At 36.1% G+C, this 24,493-nt stretch overlaps 2 protein-coding genes and 3 long non-coding RNA genes across 7 annotated transcripts in view; 2 read left to right on the forward strand and 3 right to left on the reverse strand.

Moving 5' to 3' along the window:
• LOC124442054 (DNA polymerase zeta catalytic subunit-like) overlaps positions 1-4,253 on the reverse strand; it is a 45,838-nt gene extending 41,585 nt beyond the window's left edge. The window contains exons 1-6 of one of the 3 annotated variants that reach the window (XM_046992575.1): positions 3,847-4,187; positions 3,620-3,694; positions 3,475-3,556; positions 2,573-2,681; positions 2,232-2,329; positions 2,054-2,158 (exon numbers count right to left, since the gene is read on the reverse strand). In XM_046992575.1, coding sequence (XP_046848531.1) covers positions 2,304-2,329; positions 2,573-2,681; positions 3,475-3,556; positions 3,620-3,694; positions 3,847-4,172 — 618 coding nt within the window. In that variant the 5' untranslated portion in view covers positions 4,173-4,187 and the 3' untranslated portion in view covers positions 2,054-2,158; positions 2,232-2,303. Of the gene's footprint in view, positions 1-2,053; positions 2,159-2,231; positions 2,330-2,572; positions 2,682-3,474; positions 3,557-3,619; positions 3,695-3,846 lie in introns of all 3 variants that reach the window. The other 2 variants (XM_046992576.1, XM_046992577.1) reach the window with 2 other exon arrangements.
• Positions 1-23,602, forward strand: part of LOC124442131 — a 62,228-nt gene extending 38,626 nt beyond the window's left edge. Inside the window, exons 2-3 of the long non-coding RNA XR_006947147.1 lie at positions 11,006-11,146; positions 23,476-23,602. This is a non-coding gene — a long non-coding RNA (uncharacterized LOC124442131). The remainder of the gene's footprint in view (positions 1-11,005; positions 11,147-23,475) is intronic.
• The window catches only part of LOC124442036 (DNA polymerase zeta catalytic subunit-like), a 51,944-nt gene that overhangs the window by 3,197 nt on the left and 24,254 nt on the right, over positions 1-24,493 (reverse strand). The window lies entirely within an intron of this gene.
• LOC124442140 lies at positions 4,791-6,698 on the forward strand. Its single transcript, XR_006947155.1, has 3 exons — positions 4,791-4,851; positions 6,092-6,151; positions 6,553-6,698. It is a non-coding gene; the product is annotated as an uncharacterized LOC124442140 (long non-coding RNA).
• On the reverse strand, positions 10,836-12,040 carry LOC124442142. Its single transcript, XR_006947157.1, has 2 exons — positions 11,949-12,040; positions 10,836-10,946 (listed from the first exon to the last, which is right to left on the reverse strand). It is a non-coding gene; the product is annotated as an uncharacterized LOC124442142 (long non-coding RNA).

The raw sequence follows: 24,493 nt of genomic DNA on the forward strand, positions 1-24,493 counted from the left end.
GCGTGCCAGTAGTCGACGTGGACAGCGTGCCTGTAGTCGACGTGGACAGTGTGCCTGTAGTTGACGTGGACAGTGTGCCTGTAAACGTGGACAGCGTGCCTGTAGTCGACGTGGACAGCGTGCCTGTAGTCGACGTGGACAGTGTGCCTGTAGTCGACGTGGACAGTGTGCCTGTAGTCGACGTGGACAGTGTGCCTGTAGTCGACGTGGACAGCGTGCCTGAGGTCGACGTGGACAGTGTGCCTGTAGTCGACGTGGACAGCGTGCCAGTAGTCGACGTGGACAGTGTGCCTGATGCGTGGACAGCGTGCCTGTAGTCGACGTGGACAGTGTGCCTGTAGTCCACGTGGACAGTGTGCCTGTAGTCGACGTGGACAGCGTGCCTGTAGTCGACGTGGACAGCGTGCCTGTAGTCGACGTGGACAGCGTGCCAGTAGTCGACGTGGACAGCGTGCCTGTAGTCGACGTGGACAGCGTGCCTGTAGCCGACGTGGACAGTGTGCCTGTAGTCGACGTGGACAGCGTGCCTGTAGTGGACATGGACAGTGTGCCTGTAGTCGACGTGGACAGCGTGCCTGTAGTCGACGTGGACAGCGTGCCAGTAGTCGACGTGGACAGTGTGCCTGTAGTCGACGTGGACAGCGTGCCTGTAGTCGACGTGGACAGTGTGCCTGTAGTCGACGTGGACAGTGTGCCTGTAGTCGACGTGGACAGTGTGCCTGTAGTTGACGTGGACAGCGTGCCTGTAGTCGACGTGGACAGTGTGCCTGTAGTCGACGTGGACAGTGCCTGTAGTCGACGTGGACAGTGTGCCTGTAGTTGACGTGGACAGCGTGCCTGTAGCGGACGTGGACAGTGTGCCTGTAGTCGACGTGGACAGCGTGCCTGTAGTCGACGTGGACAGCGTGCCAGTAGTCGACGTGGACAGTGTGCCTGTAGTCGACGTGGACAGCGTGCCAGTAGTCGACGTGGACAGCGTGCCTGTAGTCGACGTGGACAGTGTGCCTGTAGTCGACGTGGACAGTGTGCCTGTAGTCGACGTGGACAGCGTGCCAGTAGTCGACGTGGACAGCGTGCCTGTAGTCGACGTGGACAGTGTGCCTGTAGTTGACGTGGACAGTGTGCCTGTAGTCGACGTGGACAGCGTGCCAGTAGTCGACGTGGACAGCGTGCCTGTAGTCGACGTGGACAGCGTGCCTGTAGTTGACGTGGACAGCCCCCTTCATAAAATCTTCGTTCGCGAAGCCAAGCCAAGAGACGTACTGTTTTTTGGCATCATAGCTATTTTGAGTATTTTCAGTAAAATCAGGAAACATTTTGATTTTGATTCTTAAAAGAAGACAAAAAAAAACTAAAATAAGCCAAATTTGAAAAATAAACCAAAGGGAATTTCGATTTTAAATAAGTCTAACTTGAGAAAAAGAAGCGAAATTTGGCTCAAATTATTAAGCCAAACTGGCAACCTTGAATAAATATGATGTTTTTTATCGTAAGTAAACATCAAGGACGTTACTGTTAATAATCAGAAAGAAAAAGTATATTCGCTTATTCTCTTTTCACTTTTGCACAAAAAAAGAGGAGAGAATAGCATGCGCAAAAAATTGCTCTCGTACATTTGTAACTGGATCATCGGTTTTAACGAAAAACACTGTCGTAAATCATATGAATTTGTTCACGTTTAAAAATATGAATTTAGCAATTAGCGCTGTGTAATAAATAACGTAGTATCGACTTCATTATGCCAACTAAAGAAACACTTTTGTCAAAAAAATTGCACATCGTTTTTTCTCAACTAATTCGCACACTGAATACGATCTAACGACAAAAAAAGTTGAATTTTTACCAACGTATTGTTAACTGTTAAGTAAAAGAAAATTAATAAAGGAGCAGTTGTACACATCTTCATGTAACGATGACAATGTTTAAACTTAAGAAAACATGAAATTTTATGCACTAGAAAACAGCTGCATTTTGGGATATATAAGTCAGAGCCTCATAAATCATAAATACCATGACAATATAAAATACATGAAATGTATTTTTTGTACCTTACCTTGTGAAACAGGAAGAGCAACTTGTGAAGATAGTCCATTATCTCATCTTCGTTGTCTTTCATCTTCCCACATAGCAGTTATACCAGGATTATGACCAATACAACCTTCATAAACATAATAAACTCATTAAAGATGTATAAACAGTAAAATGAAGACATAAAGATAAGTAAATTTTACTTTCAACATTTATTTGATTCAAGATGTCTTCAGCAATTACATCAACTTCAAGTTCACAACGACTGACTTTTTTCACAGTAGGATCCAGGCATAAATTTCTTAATAATGACAAATAACAAACATTAAAATGATGAATATCAACTGTAAAGATAGTTATCACAAAGAATCATTCCAAAGTTAAACTAATTTTTTAAATGTAAATTCTGTAATCTGGATTAAGAATTGACTCTAAATCTTGGGATAAATCATACGCACATGTGTCAAATTTAGGATTAAGGATTTACATAAATCCTTTTGGTTTAAATTAATCTTCAAGTGTAAAATATATGAATCAGACAAACCTAGGAATAGTGTCTTCATTCCAGTGTTGAGATGAAGGAAAATTGAGAAATGAATTTGGAGATGAACCATGAAGTGGAATTGATTTATTATTATATGAAAGATTTTTATCTATAAAATTCAATTTGATGGTAAATAATCATTTGTGGTGTTAGATTTTTATAGAATGCTGAAAAAATCAATAATGAAACTTTCCTGTTTTTGAAGAAATTCCTCTAAAATGAACTTTTCTTAGATGAAGTAAGTTCATACCATAAAGATCGTAATCAATTAGAAACTAAAATAAAAGATATTTCAATATAATTCTTATAATGTAACTTAGTGAAAATCTATAGAAGTTGACCAACCAGGTAGGAAAAGACTAAAGAAGGTCAGTGGCATTAGTTTTGAATGACATTTTAACATTGTTACCAGTAATCATCTCATCTAGACGTGAAAACATCAATCAAGACTACCCTCAACAGTCCTTCTCAATACTGTAGTATCCTTTATGATCAACATCAACAAACATGCAGCTATACTTCCACAATGTGTTCAACCCATTCACTTTATCGACAAAAGGTTTTTGCATATGAAATTTACACCTATAATCCATAATGGAATGTTTGGGAACCTGAGATCTGATGTATAATTATAGCAAAGTGGGCACCTATACATGCAAATGTTGCATCTCTGATGTCAGTAGAAAAGTCAGCCATTTTATACTCCTATGTACAATACAAATATTGCTTTAATCAATTACTTTGAAAAACAATGAATGAGATTAATTTCTAAAGAAATAAACAACAAACTTCGCAAGCCTTCCCCCTGTCTGGTGCACAGTTTACAAACTAACCACTCCAGTCTGGGTTATAACAATCAAAGATGTGTTTTTTGCTCATTAATAATAAAAAACAGAAATTACCTGTAGAATATAAGGAACATGAGCTTCGTGCGGTTGAATTGACTTGTTCAATATAGCTCCATTCTGAAGAAGATCAACAAGTCTGAAAAAAATGAAAAATTTTGATGCTGTTTTATGTTAGAACAACATGAAAAATATATCTTACTTGGGAATTATTCTTGGATTGTACAACTCCATCTTAATAAACTCTTCTTCGTTCTCATGATACCCATAAAATGGTCTAAAAAATAAAATCATTTCGGGTGAATAATATTGAAACGTTATTGGGTCGAAAATAGAAGATTTTGTATTGTGATGTAAAGAAGAGAGTAAAAAGGATTTAATAATAGTAAGCTTTGTCAACATGAGGAGAAAACAAGGAAAATAACTTACATTTTTTTAACAATTTCAGTTTTATGAACGTATTTCATAGAAGATGATGTTCTACCAAACGCAACTTGAACAGCAAAGTCTGCACTTGTCGTAAATTGTTTCAGATATTTATCTGTGGGTTTAGTTCCATCGTAAGGTATGTATAAGTAAGGAAATACTTGATGAATATGAACACAAGTTTTCTGTCCACCAGGAGTTGAGCCAAATATCGTCAAAACTGGAACACGGTTAACATTCGCCTCGCGAAATTTAGAAAACAAAATATCTAAGCCATCTATAGGTTTTCCCACGTAAAAATCTGCATCTACAGTCCTAACAGAATACATTCTGTTGTTCCAAGTAAGAAAATATATCGTCAATTAAGATTTTTGAAAGACGAAAGACGAGAGTTGAATCCGCCATATTTGTTTTAGATTATAGATTAGCCAATCAAAGGTTTTATAATCAAACCCTTATACCAAGTCATCGTAATCACCTTTTTGGGATTAGATGGGGTTTAGAAATTTTCCAAAGGTGAGCATGACTTTATAGACCTCGCTAGAAAGGCTCACGCGTTTGACGTTAGAAAATATGCTCCCCAGAAGTTCATGTCTTTCTTCATGTCTAACTACGACACTGCATGTAAAGGATTTCCGCTTTCGTCGAGCAAAATAATGTCCGCATCCTGATGTTTTGGTCCTGTACACCCATGTCAATACTGAAAATTAATAATAGTTAAATGTGTACAACATTTATGAGTTGATTGAGTTGAACTGAAATTGAATTTGCAATAAAATTTCTAAATCAATCCCTGTCGTATATATTTCAATTATAGCTAAAATATAAAATTTGCTCATCTCATTTTATCGTCTCGCTGTTATGAACAGAATTCAATATTTTACAATAAAAACAGCAGGTGATTAAAATTGAACATTTAGTGAACATTCCAATTTCTTTATCATCAAACAGAAGCAAAGGCATCACGTAGCTGGTTGCGTCGTCTTATATATTTCTAAATTTGTTAAGGTATGTTGATTATGAAGTTCACCTGTCATACTGTCATTGTTTGTTCTTATGTCTAGAATTTTGTTATATTTGTCATAAAAAACCTGAATGTCATTTTCGTGGTGGAATTCACACTTCATATGTTTTATATTGATACATCTGTTGACTTTGGTGGGATTTTCCAAATAACACATTGGATAATTTATCATTTCAAAATACTGACCTTTCTTGCATTGTCACCAACAATTAATTTCACTAGTCTTTTCAAATATCATTGGTACGGCAGGGCTAAAAAATCAACAAAATGAATCAAAATTATGACACGTCACAGAATTTCAGTATATGCATATCATAAATGCGGAATGATTTTAACTTTATCTAACATGGCTTTTATCAAGAAGAACTTTTTCGTCATTTATATAGTCATCTATCTATTTATCTTATTCCTACCACAGATGATGACATAAAAACGTTTTGCTAGGTATGTCTTTAGAAATTGCGCCTACTTGGAGTGAAAAGCGCACATCTTCACGTGATAGTACACGTGATTTTTTCCTGGTCTATAATTTTTACACTTGTTGTAAGATAGACTATTTAAAATATTTGTTTGCGTCAAAAGTTCACAAAATGACTAAACTTTGCATGAGGAACTGTCAAGTCCAAACGCTATCAACTTTGAAGTATCTCTGATTACTGAGATGTGACAAAATTATTCAAAATTAGAGACTTCGAGATTAATTACTCTGAAATTTCCTGTTTAAATAAAGACTGCCCCTAAAATCTTGACTCCTCCAACTTTTAATTGCTTCTCACGCCCCTGATCAAATTATTTGTTTATCCGGATCAAAAGTTTACAAAATGACAAAACTTCATTGACCACGTTTCAAAGTTGGAACGCTGACAATTTCAGAAATGCTCTGTTTATTGATTTTATTGACTTCTTGAATTTTAAATCTTAATTTTTGATCTTTCTTTTTTGTAAAATGCTGGCTGCCCCGTCTTCCTTTATGATTATTTCAGTTAGTTTGCATGTAAGTCAGGATGTTCAATAATTGAAATAAATTATAGTAAACTGTGAAAGGTTTATTGGCATAAAGCTTCCAAGTCAAAACTTCTTTGTGTTTAATTCAGTCATAGCTAAAATAAAAAATTTGCATTTCATATTTAATTGGGTATGAACAGAATTCAATATTTTACAATAAAAACAGCAGGTGATTAAAATCAAGCATTTATTGAACATTCCAATTTCTTTATTATCAAGCAAAAGCAAACACATCATATAGTTGGTTGCGTCGTTTTTAATCTTTTCGAAATTGTGAAGGTATGTTGATTTTAAAGTTTACTCGCCGTTATGTATTGGTGTATTCTAACCTTCTGATTTAATGTTTTGTGCCCATGTATCAATTGTTTTGTTTTGATGTCACGAACATTGTAGTTAAATATAACTTATAAATTAGTGTTATGTATGTTTTATATGGATAAATTTCTTTATTTTGGTGGGATTTTCAAACAAAGATAAATTTTGGATACATTACACGTGGAAAATACGACTTTTCTCACATCAATAGCAATTTACTCCAATCGTTTATTTCAAATTATATTAATACAGCAAAGTTTATTAAATTAATGTGTTTAGTCAAAATAATGACACGTCAAAGTGTTAAGAATATTTAGGTAAAGAATGAAAACATCCATTGATTGATTTGGATATATTTATTATAGTTAACAACAACAGCGTGTGCGCTAAAAGGCAGTACGAACAGAACAGAGTAAAGCAACATCACATGACATAGTTGATCATTATAGTATAACTTATATGAAGTTCTTTAACAGAAAGAATGTTAGATGTGCATGTCATTATGTATAATAATTTTACTTTTTCTAACATGGCTTTTATCATAACGTGTACAACATTTTATACAATATAGGACGAAAATATTCACATCAAAAAAGAGTATGAAGTTTATTATCTAGATCTTTATATTTCGCTAATTTTGCGTTAGATATCTATGGAACAATTAGTTGCTACAGATTTGCATGATCACTATTTTTGTGTCCTTTCTGTGTCTTTGTTGAAAGGCATTTTTGATATGAATAACATTCGTTGATATTGATGGGTTTTTTAAACAATCACAAATAAATTTTAGATAATTTAACGTTGGAAAACACTGAACTTTCCAGCATCATCACCAGCAATACGATGTAATTAATCAAATATTTCGATGGTTCATTTCAAATATTATTCATACAACAAGTCTAAAAAATCAACAGGATGTGTTAAAATAATGACACGTCATAGAATTTCAGTTATGCATATCATAAATGCGGAATGATTTTAATTTTATCTAACTTGGCTTTTATCAAGAAGAAATTTTTTCCTCATTCATAAAGTCATCTATCTATTTATCTTATTCGTAACACAGATGATGACATAAAAACGTTTTGCTAGGTATGTCTTTAGAAATTACGCCTACTTAGAGTGAAAAGCTCACTTTTTCACGTGATAGTACACGTGATTTTTTTTGTCTATAACTGTTAGACTTGTTGTAAGATAGACATTTTAAAATATTTGTTTGCGTCAAAAGTTCACAAAATGACAATAGATGGGTTTCAAAATAGCAAATACATGGTGAATGGTGATAATAACAATGTAATAGTTCTTAAAAGAACTGTTTTAACCAGAACACTAACCCAACAATTCAAAGGAACCGTTACTTACAGCTAGAAAGAGACACTATGCATTTCGGCAGACTACTCGTCAGGTGTCAACGTCTGCAAATATATCCTCTTTATTTAACTTACTGGGGGGAATTCCAAACTTAGGACCTCTAGATAGTACATCTAACTCGACTGCAGAGAGTTGATACGACGAAAGATTTGTTACATGTGATGCAGCAGCATGGATGTGACCGTATCTTTTGCGTGTTAGCCGCTTCAATTTCTCTTCGTTATCTACCCATTCAACAGTCCATTTTTTTGAATCGAATATCTCCTAAATATGCACAATACCGTATGTAATCACACTTTGATAGAAAACCCTTAACAACCACCATTTGTCTCACAAGACAACTCTTTAAATAATCACATTTGCATTTCTCCTTATTAATATCGTCTATCAGAAAAGCCCTTTCCATATATAAACTATGCCTTGCCCTACTCCTTGCTACCCTAGTAGCCACATCATTAGGAACGACCCCTGCATTTAAACAACCGACTAGAAAAGAAACTCTGCTTTCAACCGAGCGAACCTTACCCCTAAGCCTCACCAATTTATTCAGGTCACGAACCTGATCTCCACTATAGCGCTTTCTTAAATAATGAAACAGAGACTTTGTCGTGGTGACAAACTTAAAGATGTATTTCAAAATAGCAAATACCATGGTGAATGGTGATTATAACAATGTAATAGTTCTTAAAAGAACTGTTTTAAGCAAAACCCTAACCCAACAATTCAAAGGAACCGTTATTTACAGCTAGAAAGAGACACTATGCAAATGACACTATGAAAGAGACACTATGAAAATTGCAAGAGTGCGATAAAACTAGTACATTAGAAAGGAGATTGCAAACACTTCTTCTAAACTTGAAAAAATCAAACCAAATTAATGAAACGTTTTATAATTTAGTCCGCACAAAGGGGGTAGAGAGACCACGTATGTATGGTTTGCAAAAATTCACAAGGAAGGCGCTCCACTTCGACCAATTCTAGCCATGATTAACTCAGCTCAACATGAGCTAGTAAAACAACTCTCAGTGGTACTTTCGCCCGTTTTTGGAGAGGTTTTCAACATACGCTTTAAAAGACTCTTTTACTTTTACTGATGAGCTTAAACAACAAAATTTTTCAATGTATTCTAATCTAACGATGTGTTCTTTCGATGTAACTAGTCTCTTCACTAGAGAACTAATGATGGCTGCCACAGAGGGTGTTGAGTTTAGTTTTGATGACACCATGTATAAACAAATTGACGGGGTGGCTATGGGTTCTCCACTTGGACCGGTTCTTGCGAATATTTTGTTGGCTATCATTAATGCAAAATGCTTGCATCTTTAGATTGTCCGGATGTGCTGTGGTATAAGCGTTATGTGGATGACACCTTTTCTTTGTTTCATAACGATAAAAATCGCGAATTTTTTCTTAATAAACTTTGCTCTCTTCACCCTGCACTAAATTACACCTCTGAACTAGAGTCAAACAATCAATTAGCCTTTTTAGATGTTCTTGTACACAAACGAAAAGGTCAGTTGTTAACAAGCATTCATCGCAAAGCAACTTTCACTGCTTTGTACAAACGCCTTGACTCTTTCTCTTCGCATAGAGAAAAGATTTCTTTAGTGAAGTGTTTGATAAAGCGAACGCATAGATTGTCCTCAAAAGAGTTTATTGATAGTGATCTTATCTCACTAAAGAATTTTTTGTGTTAAATGGATATCCGGAAAAGTTGCTAGGCAAACTTTTCTTATCCACTAACAATGAACGGAATAAACTTTTCGGACCGACCAAGTGCCAGGTTTTCGTTAAACTTCCCTGGATGGGTAAGGCCTCTAATGACATCGAGAACGAAACTAAAAATATCACCGAGAGTTTATTTTTTGCAAGCAATGTGGTCTTTATATTCTCAAAAAGAACTATTCTTCCACCCACTCCCAAAGAGTCTCTCCCTTCTCAAATATCAAGCAATGTAGTCTACGAGTTTAAATGTGAGTGTGATGCTCGCAATGTAGGTAGGACTTCTCAAAGGTTGAGTGAAAGAATAAAACAGCATGTACCAGCTTCTGTTATGAATAAAACTGTTCCTTTACGACAGCTACCAAAACGTGGGTGTAAAAGTGAAAATCCGATTTTATGTGATTCAGCGATTGGAAAACATCTTTTAAGCAACGCTCGCTGTGCCAATGCTTATTCTGATGAAAACTTTAAAATTATTAAAAAATGTCACTCGTTATTCCAGCTACGCGTCATGGAGTCGGTATTAATTAAATTGACTAATCCTGTCCTTTGCCGACAAAAGGATTACGTGTTTAATCTGTCTCTGTTTTAAGTGTCATCTCTAAAAATAGGGATGACATTGACCTTTTGTAACATTATAAATATAGCATGATTTGGAGGTTCTCATTTAGCAGACGTTGACACCTGACGAGTAGTCTGCTGAAATGCATAGTGTCTCTTTCTAGCTGTAAATAACGGTTCCCTTGAATTGTTGGGTTAGTGTTCTGGTTAAAACAGTTCTTTTAAAAACTATTACATTGTTATTATCACCATTCACCATGGTAAATGCTATTTTGAAATCCATCTTTAAGTTTGTCACCACGACAAAGTCTCTGTTTCATAAAGAGAAAGAATACTTGAAAAATTTCTCATGTTTGTCTTTACAATTATTTCTAGAAGGCAATCAGATCTTCTATAGGAAATAGGAATTTTTTTTAAATGCAAGGGCTAAATTACAGAATACTCTGCTTTATATATATTTCTAATGTACAGCTGACTAAGTAGTCATTGTATTCAAGTAGACAGCCTGCACAAACTTTGTGTGTCAGACAAATTGTTAAACACCTTCCTAAGTGATAATATGACTCAGTACCTCTATTTTCATTCCAACATGCAGTGGCGTCGCTAAAGTGGGGCCTGGGGAGGGGTCGCGTGCCCCCCTTAAAATTGGCTGTGCCCCCCAAGTGCCCCCATTTGAACTTTAGATAAGAGTCTTCATATACATCATTTGAAATTGAAACAGAAGCACATGACATTAATGTAAGAATTCTTCACAATTCGCACAAGTTTACTGTAAAGGGAAGCATTCTATTAGCTGTACAGACTAGTTTCGTTGCATTCAACATTTCTCGATTGTTAGCCGAGTGATGAAGACTATTCATGTTGTGATAAATATTTCAAAAATTTTCCAGTGCAGAAGCATTTTTTAGGGCCATTTCGCTAGCGAAGGACGTGGTACAAATTTTTACCCTCCCCACTACCGAAAATGTAGCGTAAAGCCTAAATGCAGGAAAACTAAAATGTCTAATTGCGTTGTTTTCAGCTGCCATCCTCGATATTCATTTACACGTACAAGTAAAACTGTAACATTACGTAGCTATGTGTGATCTTCAACAATTTTAGTTGTCTATAAATTCAAATTAAACAAACTATTTATGTTGATATTAATATTTTTATGACCCTTAGATGGAGTCAAGAGAAGAAAAGAATTACAACTACTTTCAGAAAATACTTAAAAATGTCGTTAAAAAGAAACTTGTTGATTTATTTATCCAAGAGTGGAACGCTCATTGCAGTAAAGACCACGGAGAATGGGAAAATACAAACGTTAGTGGTCAGAAGTTGTTCAATATTGAAAAAACAAAAAAGAAACCTCATGACAAACATATTCTGTCAAAATTTCAAGATGGTGACACCAGTAAGTGGGATTGTACAACATTGTTTGCAGCAATATTGTTTTCAAACGCAATTGGAAAAAAAATTGACCCAAACGCTAAAGCTGCTATGAATGAACTTCGTGAAGTAAGAAACAAAATCGCTCATAATGAAGATAGTAAATTATCTGATACTGAATATCATACAATGGTTTGTGATATTGAAAAGTCATTTCAAGATCTAGGATTTTCATTCACTGAAATTATCAAAATAAAAAGTGAACGAAACATATTTTATTCTTTTCAAGTACTTCCTTGCAAATCAAATCACGATGTGATCAAACGTACAGAGTTACTTAATCAAATCACAGCAGATCTCAATAACTTGCGCATTACTAACAATAATGAACTAACATATTACTATATTTCTGGTAATCCTGGTAGTGGTAAGTCTCAATTAGCCAGACAAATTTGCGAAGAAATATATAACTCGTTTGATTGGGAAAAAAATACGACATTTGTGATGACACTTGAAGGAAAAGATATCGACTCTCTTTTGAAAAATTATGTTGAACTTTATCAACGATTAAACAATGATAAAACTGTCATTGGAAATATTCTAAAAGAAGCAAAAAGCAGAGAAGACAAAATTAAAGATTTTCAATTATTGCTGACACAACAACTGAAATCTTGGCAAACATGGTGGATTGTTGTAGATAACGTGGTTGAACTTGACAAAATTTATCCATTATTACCTCAAGTTGGTGATCATAGCTGGAAAAATGGTCAAATTATAGTAACTGTCCAAAATACAGATGCAATACCACCAAATGGAAATCTAAATAAACACATTTCAGTTAGTCATGGTATGAATGATGAAGAATGTCGACAACTTCTATCTGTCTTTTCTGATATTCATAATAAAGATGAAAAATTTTTAAAGGATGTATCAGACAAATTAAATCGTCAACCGTTGTTCCTGGCAAATTCTGCTTCCTACGTAGGTAGTGTAAAAAGTGTAAATCCGACATTCACGTGGGTGCAATATTTTGATAAATTGAATGAAGGAGAGCGACAGAATATGGATGCTAATTTTCAAAAAATAAACACATCTTACTTAGGAATGAAAACTGTTATGTTAGCAGTACAAAAAAATGCTGAAGAATCCATCTTGTTGGAAGATGTTTTTAAACTTTTCTCATTAATATCTTTCGATCCCTTTCCACAAGATGTTATAATACAATTTATTAAAAGCATTGATCCACAAAAATCTGCAGAAGATGTTTGTCTTCAATTAAAGCATTGTTCTTTATTTCTTCAAACGGAAAACAACGACATCCGCCTGCACAGCGTTGTACACGAAGCCATCATAAATTATTCATCGCAGACCTTTGGCTGTAAACAAAACGAAAATATTTCTAAAAAGTCAGCAGCTAATCTTGCCTGTCAAGTTGCTTGGGCACTAAATCATTTTGAAGACAGAGAAGATGAAATCAAAATAATTCCACATCTAATTAAATTCATAACAAATTCATCATTTCAACATTTCTAAATAAGTTGATCGATGTAAAATCATCAAAACAAAAACTTGATGAAAGAAATTGGAAATTTGCCAAATATTTTGTAGATGTTTTGAAAAGATTTTACAACTATAAACTTGCAACTAAAGTACTTTATGAAATAACAGAAATTCAAACTAAAGTGTTAGGTGTTGATCATATTGATGTTTCATATACGTACAGCGACCTGGGTTTATTGCTTTTGGAGAATGGAGAGTACGAAAATGCTAAAGATTTTCTCGAGCGAGCAATGGAAATTCAAACAAAAACATTTGGACCTAACCATGTTATTATTGCGACAACGTACGGCAATCTTGGTATAGTTTACAAGGAAATGGGAGAGTACGAAAAAGCAAAAGATTTTTATGAACGAGCGTTAGAAATTGACACGAAAACATTTGGGCCTGACCATGTTAATATTGCGAGAACGTACAACAATCTGGGTATAGTTTACAAGGAAATGGGAGAGTACGAAAAAGCAAAAGATTTTTATGAACGAGCGTTAGAAATTGACACGAAAACATTTGGACCTGACCATGTTAATATTGCGAGAACGTACAACAATCTGGGTTCGGTTTACAGTAAAATGGGAGAGTACGAAAAAGCAAAAGATTTTTATGAACGAGCGATAGAAATTGACACGAAAACATTTGGACCTGACCATGTTAATATTGCGAGAACGTACAACAATCTGGGTTCGGTTTACAGAGATATAGGAGAGTACGAAAAAGCAAAAGATTTTTGTGAACGAGCGTTAGAAATTGACACGAAAACATTTGGGCCTGACCATGTTAATATTGCGAGAACGTACAACAATCTGGGTTCGGTTTACAGTAAAATGGGAGACTACGAAAAAGGAAAAGATTTTTATGAACGAGCGTTAGAAATTGACACGATAACAATTGGGCCTGACCATGTTAATATTGCGATAACGTACAACAATCTGGGTTTGGTTTACAACAGTATGGGAGAGTACGAAAAAGCAAAAGATTTTTATGAACGAGCGTTAGAAATTGACAAGAAAACATTTGGACCTGACCATGTTAATATTGCGACAACGTACAACAATCTGGGTTCGGTTTACAGTAAAATGGGAGAGTACGAAAAAGCAAAATATTTTAATGAACGAGCGATAGAAATTGACACAAAAACATTTGGACCTGACCATGTTAATATTGCGAGAACGTACAACAATCTGGGTTTAGTTTACGATAATATGGGAGAGTACGAAAAAGCAAAAGATTTTTATGAACGAGCAATAGGAATTGACTCGAAAAAATTTAAGCCTGACCATGTTGATATTGCGATAACGTACAACAATCTGGGTTTGGTTTACTATAATATGGGAGAGTACGAAAAAGCAAAAGATTTTTATAAACGAGCGTTAGAAATTGACACAAAAACATTTGGGCCTGACCATGTTAATATTGCGACAACGTACAATAATCTGGGTTTGGTTTACTATAATATGGGAGAGTACGAAAAAGCAAAAGATTTTTATGAACGAGCGATAGAAATTCAAACGAAAACACTTGGACCTGACCATGTTAATATTGCGACAATGTACAACAATCTGGGATTGGTTTACTATAATATGGGAGAGTACGAAAAAGCAAAAGACTTTTATGAACGAGCAATAGGAATTGACTCGAAAAAATTTAAGCCTGACCATGTTGATATTGCGATAACGTACAACAATCTGGGTTTGGTTTACTATAATATGGGAGAGTACGAAAAAGCAAAAGATTTTAAAGAAAGAGCGATGAAAATTCAAACAAAAGCATTTGGACCTAAACATGTACTGCAATAATATACAACAATCTTCATTTGGTTATAAACAAACTACAGATATTGAAAGTGAAGCATTTGGACTTCTATTTAACTTTTATTTTCTAGAAGCTAAAATACTCCTGTTTTTGTGAAAACGTACAAGGAGATAGAAGAAGAGGAAATTAATTTGTAGCTCATTTTCAATGAAGAAGAAAATCAATTTCTCTTTTGATTTTAGGTATGTCTTCTTTATACTAAAGCTGATTAGAAACACTTGTATTGTAGATTCCTTTTAACAAAGGTTCAAATAACAACAGTTGTATATTTATAAAAGATATAAATATATTATTGACAATATTTAAATATTTGTATTTTTAAGTTTTCAACTTTCATTTATTTACTGGAACAGTTTTTATTAAGAAACTTGTATGGAACTATCAAAGTATATTTATGAGTTTAGTTTGCAATATCTAGCTATTAAGAAGTTGTGAAGTTCCTTAAAATGAATGTTGTTGGGTCATTTTCTTGTATAATGAGAGTAAATACTGATCTTACAGCAACCATGATCATGTAACATCCCTTTTTGAAATGTTGAAAAGCCCACAAAATTTGCTTTGCCATGTAACGTTGAGGCGTAGAACGGTCAGATTTGGATCCTCATGTCCCTCGGTATATGCACTTGCGCCATGAAATCATACACTTGCCACGTATCGTTATTATTATTACATTGTATTTAATTATACGAGTTTACATTCAATTTTGCTATCTCTATTCATCTCTGGTCTTGTCTTTATATAATAACTAAAGGGAGTGTTCCCCGTCATATCCTGCACGTAATAGTGGGATGACTTGGTTCTTTCTAAGCGCGTTATAGTGCTTTCAGGGCTTGTGTGGTTAGCTTGTAGCGCGTTGTTGTGCTTACTCACATCGTATATCCGTTGACGCACAACAACTATGACTAAGCTTGATTCGTCGCTACACTACCCCCTTCTTAGAGAAAGCATGTCCCATGCGCTGATAAAACTAGTATGTTATATATGTCTCCTAAATCATGCAAAAGTCAAACAATTAAAATCATGTTGTCCAGAATATTCAGTTTATGTCTACGTCAAAATCCACCATCCATTCGGGAGGTCGAATTTGACGCCGTGGTCGGGACAATGAAGGTTGCCGCTCCTCAAGTATGGGTAGTTCGCCCTCCCGTATTGGGTTTGTGTACTCGAAGACAGGTGAGTCGTGGGTATACATAAGATCAGTTTCGTCCGGAACGTAACGTTGCTCGTTGACACGATGTTGGTCATCTTCATGAACACTCTGTCCACGCGTTGCTTGAGGGTGACTATTCTCCACAGACTTGATTGTGCAATGTTTCAACCGATTGTAGTGAACAATTTGCTTTCTTCCTTCTCCATTCTCTGCCCCAATCTTGTAATTCACGTCAGAAAGTTTGTCAAGGATGACAAACGGTCCTATCCATGGCGATCGCAACTTGCGTGACTCACCTTGTTTCGTTGCGGAATTGAGAAGCCAAACACGATCGCCCATACCAAAACCATCACCAGTACCGCGAGCGTCATAATACCGCTTTTGCCGCTTCTGTGCTGTTTTCAGGTGTTCACGAGATAGATCGTGCGCTGCCACGAGGCTGTCTCTCAACTCCTCGACGTACGCGTGCACATCCTTTGATTGGTCAGGAGTGTTTCCGTACATCACATCTGCAGGTAAACGGATTTCTCCTCCAAACATTAGCTGGTATGGAGTAAAGCCAGTTGATTCCTGCACACTCGATCGGTAAGCCATCATAACTCGGGGAAGATGTACGTCCCAATCCTTTTGATGTGTTGCTACATATATGGAAAGCATCGCTTCAAGAGTTCTATTAAAGCGTTCAATCATTCCATCTCCCTCCGGGTGATACGCCGATGTGCGAGTCTTATGGATTCCCAAAAGCCTACACACTTCTTGGAATAGTGAAGACTCAAAATTCCTACCTTGATCTGTGTGGATGGTATCTGGTGCACCAAAACGGCAGATGAATTCGTTCACCAACTTTTCCGCAACTGTATATGCTTCTTGGTTTGGAATGGCATAACTCTCCGTCCATTTTGACATGATGTATTTGTTGCCGTTTGTAGACACTGGTAAAGGTCCCAGGATATCGATTGCAATTCGTTCTAAAGGATAACCAGGGGGACAACTCACCAGTGGTGCCCGATTCCCTTTTGTTGCACCCTTACCCACAGCGCACTTTTCACATTTCATCAACCATTCTTCGACATCTTGACGTTGACCAGGCCAGTAAAATCTCTGTCGTACTTTCGAGAGAGTTTTTGTTATGCCCAGGTGACCGGAAGTTGGACTGTCGTGCAGACTTCTTAACACATCGTTCACTAAACAACGAGGTACTACCAACAAGGGCTCCGTCGTTGTGCCATCGTCATTTTTATAACGACGATACAAAACACCGTCACGAATTTCCAAAACGTCCCAATGTGAACACAAATTGTGCACAGCTCGGCTTAGTCCTTTTAATTCCTCTTTTCGTGGAGGATCTACGTGGATCTCCTTTTTAGACAACACATAGGAAATCGTAGGGTCAGCTAACTGTAGTGATCGTAACTCAGCGGACGTCCACGTGGGACACCAAGCTTCCTCAGACTTCGTCCGTTTTTCAAGTTCCATATTTCCTACGTTATGAACTTCGATAGACGGGTTGGGCCGTCGTGACAAACTGTCCGCATTTCCATGTCGCTTCCCAGGTCGAGACTGCACCTTAAAATCAAATTCTGCAAGTTTTTCTAGCCAACGTACTACTTGCCCGTTTGGTTCTTTTAAGTTCGTTAACAAACGTAAGGCGTCATGATCCGTTCTCGCAATGAAACGCAGTCCGTACAGATAATGCCGAAATTGTTGGGTATAAAAAACTAAAGCCAACATTTCTCGTTTCGTCACTGAATAGTTACGCTCGCTCTTGCTCAATGTTCTACTAGCGTAAGCAATTACCTTTTCCTCGCCATCTTGTATTTGAGACAGAACAGCACCGATGCCGAAGTCACTCGCGTCGGTGTCAAGAATAAATTCCCCGTCCGATCTTGGATAGCCAAATACCGGTGCGTTCACTAAACACGTTTTAAGCTCTGCGAAGGCACGATCACAGGCAGTAGTCCACACAAAGGTTTTGTCATTACCGACAGTCAATGCATGATGTAATGGAGCTGCAATTGCTGCAAAGTTCCTGATAAACCGGCGATAGTACGAAGCTAAACCGAGAAAACTCCGCAACTCTGTTTTCGCGAGAGGTACCGGCCATTTTGTCACCGCATCTACTTTGCGAGGGTCTGTGGCGACCCCCTCCTTAGAGATGACATGACCCAAAAAAGGCACAACTCTCCGAAAGAGGTGACATTTCTGCGGTTTAACTTTTAATCGTGCATCGCGAAGCCTCTCGAGAACCATCTGCAATCGTTCGAGGTGCTCTTCAAATGTCGTACTAAAGATAATAATATCATCCAAGTACACCAGGCATGTTGACCATTGAAGGCCTGCTAAGACAGATTCCATCAATCTTTGAAAGGTGCCCGGTGCACCTGTTAATCCAAATGGCATTACACAGAACTCGAACAGCCCTTGAGGTGTTGCAAACGCCGTTTTCTTGATCGGACGGTTCCACTTCGACTTGCCAATATCCACTAGCAAGGTCTATAGTTGAAAAGTACTTGGCTCCGCCCAGAGCATCAAGGGTCGAATCAATCCTTGGCAACGGATATGCGTCTTTTCGCGTTACTTCATTAAGACGACGATAGTCGACACAAAACCTTGTGCTCCCGTCCTTTTTTTACCAGCACAACTGGAGAAGCCCAGGGGCTGGAAGAGGGTTGAACTATACCGTCGTTCAGCATCGACGCCAAATTCTTATCCAACTCGTCCTTCTGGTGAATGGGAACGCGCCTTGGGGACTGTTTGATAGGAGATGCATTGCCCGTAGGAATGCGATGTTTTACCCGATTTGTTCTGCCAATGTCCGATAAATCTTTTGACACAACGTCCTCGAAGTCATTTAAAAGTTCGTGTAACTTGACAATCGTTGGTAGTAGACTTTAGAGAGTGGCTCACCTCACATTGAGCAAATGTCCCAAGTGTGCATCCCTTATGTTTACACTTATGATGCTTACAGACGGATGTAACTTGACAATCGTTGGTAGTAGACTTTAGAGAGTGGCTCACCTCACATTGAGCAAATGTTCCAAGTGTGTTTACCTTATGTAACACTACTGGCTCCGGAGAAGGGTTGAATAACCTGACAGGTACCTGGTTATCTTTTGGTTGGGTTACAACTCGGGCCACCAAGACTGAGTGCTTACCCTAAAATCTTGGACAGGGCTCTATTAAACCAGTGACAGTATCACTTACCGCCCTAACTTTTGCAGACATGATCATTTCATGTCTTCCCGGTATCGTAACCGTTTTCACCAAACTAACCCGACTACATGTCCAATCTTCCCGCTTACAACCCATGTCTCTATTAAAACCAGCCTTAAAATTAAGCAATTTTTATTAATTCAACACCGATCAAAATCCTGAAAATGTCAACAAACATTGTTTAATGCTTTTAAGTAATTTGGTTAGTTAAATCACATGTTAAACATACAGAAGTTACTTGATCATTCGTCAGCAGATCTTCAATAACTTATCAATACTAACAATAATGAATAACATATTACCATATTTCCGTAATCCTGGCAGTGTCTATTTCACATTACCTACCAATTGGGAAGAAACTATAACCAGTTTGACTGAAAAGAAAACTTTGGATGACACTTGAAGGAGATATCGACTTCTTTGAAAACTTAGCTGAACACGCTTAATCATTGGTTGATAAATACTAATTAGATTTCTTGCACAACAATGAAATCTTGGCAAACAATTGTTGTATATAACGTGGTTGAACTTCATAAAATTTATCCATTATTACTGCATTTGGTGATCATAGCTAAAATGGTGCAAATTATAGTAACTGTCAAAATACAGATGCTATACCACCAGATGGAAATCTAAATAAGCACATTTCAGTTAGTCATGGCATGAATGATGAAGAATGTCGACAACTTCTATCTGTCTTTCTGATATTCATAATGAAGATGAAAAATTTTAAAAGATTTATCAGACAAATTGATCGTCAACCGTTGTTCCTGGCAAATGCTGCTTCCTACGTAGGTAGTGTAAAAGTGTAATCCGACATCACGTGGAAGCAATATTTTGATAAGTTGAATGAAGGAGAGCGACAGAACATGGATGGCAATTTTAAAATAAATACATCTTACTTGGGAATGAAAGCTGTTATGTTAGCAGCAAAAATGCTGAAGAATCCATCTTGTTGGAACATGTTTTTAAACTTTTCTCAATAATATCTTTCGATCCCTTTACCACAAGATGTTATAATACAATTTATTAAAAATTGATCCACAAAAATCTGCAGAAGATGTCTGTCTTCAATTAAAGCATTGTTCTTTACCTTCAAACGGAAAACAACGACATCCGCCTGCACAGTTGTACACGAAGCCATCATAAATTATTCATCGCAGACCTTTGGCTGTAAACAAAACGAAAATAATTCTAAAAGTCTGCAGCTGATCTTGCCTGTCAAGTTGCTTGGGCACTAAATCACTTGGACAGAGAAGATGAAATCAAAATAATTCCACATCTAATTAAATTCATAACAAAATCATTTCAACATTTCCTAAATAAGTTGATCGATGTAAAATTCATTCAAAAAACAAAACTTGATGAAAGAAATTGGAAATTGCCAAATATTTTGTAGATGTTTTGCAAAAGATTTTGCAACTATAAACTTGCAACTAAGTACTTTATAAAATAACAGAAATTCAAACTAAAGTGTTAGGTGTTGATCATATTGATGTTTCATATTCGTACAACGAGCTGGGTGTTCTTTGGAAGAATGGAGAATATGAAAATGCAAAGATTTTTGAACGAGCGATGAAAATTCAAACAGAAACATTTGGACCTGACCTAATATTGCGACAACGTACAACAATCTGGGTCAGTTTACAGAATATGGAGAGTACGAAAAAGCAAAAGATTTTTGAACGAGCGATGAAATTCAAACGAAAACATTTGACCTGACCATGTTAATATTGCGACAACGTACAACAATCTGGGTTCGGTTTACAAAGATATGGGAGAGTACGAAAAGCAAAAGATTTTATGAACGAGCGATAGAAATTGAACGAAAGCATTTGGACCTCATGTTAATATTTGACAACGTACAACAATCTGGGTTTTTACAAAGATATGGGAGAGAACAAAAGCAAAAGATTTTATGAACGAGCGATGAAATTCAAACGAAAACATTTGGACCTGACCATGTTAATATTGCGACAACGTACAACAATCTGGGTTCGGTTTACAAAGAATGGGAGAGTACGAAAAGCAAAAGATTTTATGAACGAGCGATAGAAATTCAAACAAAGCATTTGGACCTGACCATGAATATTGCGACAACGTACAACAATCTGGGTTGGTTTACAATAATATGGGAGAGTACGAAAAGCAAAAGATTTTATGAACGAGCGATGAAATTCAAACAAAACATTTGGACCTGACCATGTTAATATTGGACAACGTACAACAATCTGGGTTCTGGTTTACATTAAAATGGGAGAGAATACGAAAAAGCAAAAGATTTTTATGAACGAGCGATAGAAATTCAAACGAAAACATTTGGACCTGACCATGTTAATATTATGACAACGTACAACAATCTGGGTTCAGTTTATAAATGATATGGAGAGTACGAAAAGCAAAAGATTTTATGAACGAGCGATAGAAATTCAAACAAAAGCATTTGGACCTGACCATGTTAATATTGCGACAACGTACAACAATCTGGGTTCGGTTTACAAGATATGGGAGAGTACGAAAAAGCAAAAGATTTTATGAACGAGCGATAGAAATTCAAACGAAACATTTGGACCTGACCATGTTAATATTGCGACAACGTACAACAATCTGGGTTCGGTTTACAAAATATGGGAGAGTACGAAAAGCAAAAGATTTTTATGAACGAGCGATAGAAATTCAAACAAAACATTTGGACCTGACCATGTTAATATTGCGACAACGTACAACAATCTGGGTTGGTTTACGATGATATGGGAGAGTACGAAAAGCAAAAGATTTTTATGAACGAGCGATAGAAATTGACACGAAAGCATTTGGACCTGACCATGTTAATATTGCGCCAATGTGCAACAATCTGGGTTTCGTTTACAAAAATATGGGAGAGTACGAAAAAGCAAAAGATTTTTATGAACGAGTGATAGAAATTCAAACGAAAGCATTTGGACCTGACCATGTTAATATTGCGACAACGTACGACAATCTGGGTTCGGTTTACCAAGCTATGGGAGAGTACGAAAAAGCAAAAGATTTTTATGAACGAGCGATAGAAATTCAAACGAAAGCATTTGGACCTGACCATGTTAATTTTGCTGCAACGTACAACAATCTGGGTACGATTTACAAATATATGGGAGAGAACGAAAAAGCAAAAGATTTTTGTGAACGAGCGATAGAAATTCAAACAAAAACATTTGGACCTGACCATGTTAATATTTCGCCAATGTACAACAATCTGGGTTCGGTTTACAATGATATAGGAGAGTACGAAAAAGCAAAAGATTTTTATGAACGAGCGATAGAAATTGACACGAAAGCATTTGGACCTGACCATGTTAATATTGCAATAAGGTACAACAATCTGGGTTCGGTTTACAGTAAAATGGGAGAGTACGAAAAAGCAAAAGATTTTTGTGAACGAGCGATAGAAATTCAAACAAAAACATTTGGACCTGACCATGTTAATATTTCGCCAATGTACAACAGTCTGGGTTCGGTTTACGATGATATAGGAGAGTACAAAAAAGCAAAAGATTTTTATGAACGAGCGATGAAAATTCAAAAGAAAGCATTTGGACCTGACCATGTTAATATTGCGCCAACGTACATCAATCTGGGTTCGGTTTACATTAATATGGAAGAGTACGAAAAAGCAAAAGATTTTTGTGAACGAGCGATAGAAATTCAAACAAAAACATTTGGACCTGACCATGTTAATATTGCGACAACGTACAACAATCTGGGTTCGGTTTACTATAATATGGGAGAGTACGAAAAAGCAAAAGATTTTTATGAACGAGCGATAGAAATTAAAACGAAAACATTTGGACCTGACCATGTTAATATTGCGACAACGTACAAAAATCTGGGTTTGGTTTACGATAATATGGGAGAGTACGAAAAAGCAAAAGATTTTTATGAACGAGTGATAGAAATTGAAACAAAAACATTTGGACCTGAACATGTTAATATTGCGTCAACGTACAACAATCTGGGTTCGGTTTACTTCAAAATGCGAGAGTACGAAAAAGCAAAAGATTTTTATGAACGAGCGATGAAAATTCAAACAAAAGCATTTGGACCTGACCATGTTAATATTGCGGAAACGTACAGCTATCTGTGTTTGATTTACTTCAAAATGGCAGAGTACGAAAAAGCAAAACAATTTTATGAACGAGCGAAGGAAATCGACCAATCAAGCTGTAATTTACAGTGATCGGAAAAACGCGGAAAACGAACAAAATAAAGTTTATAACGAGCGACAGAACTTGAAAGTGAAATATTTGACCTCTATATTTATCTTTTATTTGCCAACAACTAAAAGTCTTCCGTATTTGAGAAACGTTTCACGAGATAAAGGAAGAAAAAAGGACAAAATACAGTTTTATTTTCAGTTTAGAGCGATAGAAATTCAAACAAAAGCATTTGGACCTTAAAATGTACTGCAATAATATACAACAATCTTCATTTGGTTATAAACAAACTATAGATATTGAAACTGAAGCATTTGCACTTCTATTTATCTTTTATTTTCTAGAAGATAAAATACTCGTCTTTGAGAAAACGTACAAGGAGATAGAAGAAGAGGAAATGAATTTGTAGCTCATTTTTAATGAAGAAGAAAATCAATTTCTCTTTTCATTTTAGGTATGTCTTCTTTATACTAAAGATGATTAGAAACAGTTGTATTGTAGATTTCTTTTAACAAAGGTTCAAATAACAACAGTTGTATATTTATAAAAGGTATAAATATATTATTGACAATATTCAAACATTTGTATTATCAAGTTTTCAACTCTCATTTATTTACTGGAACAGTTTTTATTAAGAAACTTGTATGGAACTATCCAAGTATATTTATGAGTTTAGTTTGCAATATCTAGCTATTCAGAAGTTGTGAAGTTCCTTAAAATGAATGTTGTTGGGTCATTTTCTTGTACAATGAGAGTAAATACTGATCTTACAGCAACCATGATCATGTAACATCCCTTTTTGAAATGCTAAAAAGGCCACAAGATTTGCTTTGCTATATAAGTATGAATACAGTCTTTTCTATATTTATTTCTATTCATTCATACAATTTACAAAATATACTTTCTATTTATGAGAATTGTAGTTGTTTGAAATGGACATGCAGTTATTGTTATTTGATTTAATCATACTTGATTTGTCTTAATCTGTTGAAAAAAAAGGATTTCAAAGGCACTTAATCTGGCAGTACATGAATATATGAACTTGTGTACAAACTATAAAAAGTTTATATTAGGAATATATTTCTAGGGCAACACCCTCCTTTAAAGTATGTATCCATGTTCAGGAGTGAATGACATGACCAGACATTTTTGGCTAATGTCTTTATAACTGATAAGAACAGTAAATGAGTCATTTCTACTGGTGTCTTTACTACTGATATGGACAGTAATGAGTCATTTTCATTGCTATGACATTCATGTCTTGCTTTTGCAATAGTTTATACTTTACATTTCTTTGAAACTGATTTTCCCAGCTACATAAATGATTTCGTAGTCTTGATGTGAGTATGGACCGCCACAACA

Source organism: Xenia sp. Carnegie-2017, unplaced genomic scaffold (genome assembly GCF_021976095.1).
Source record: "Xenia sp. Carnegie-2017 unplaced genomic scaffold, XeniaSp_v1 HiC_scaffold_20, whole genome shotgun sequence".
NCBI classification, from domain to species: domain Eukaryota; kingdom Metazoa; phylum Cnidaria; class Anthozoa; order Malacalcyonacea; family Xeniidae; genus Xenia; species Xenia sp. Carnegie-2017.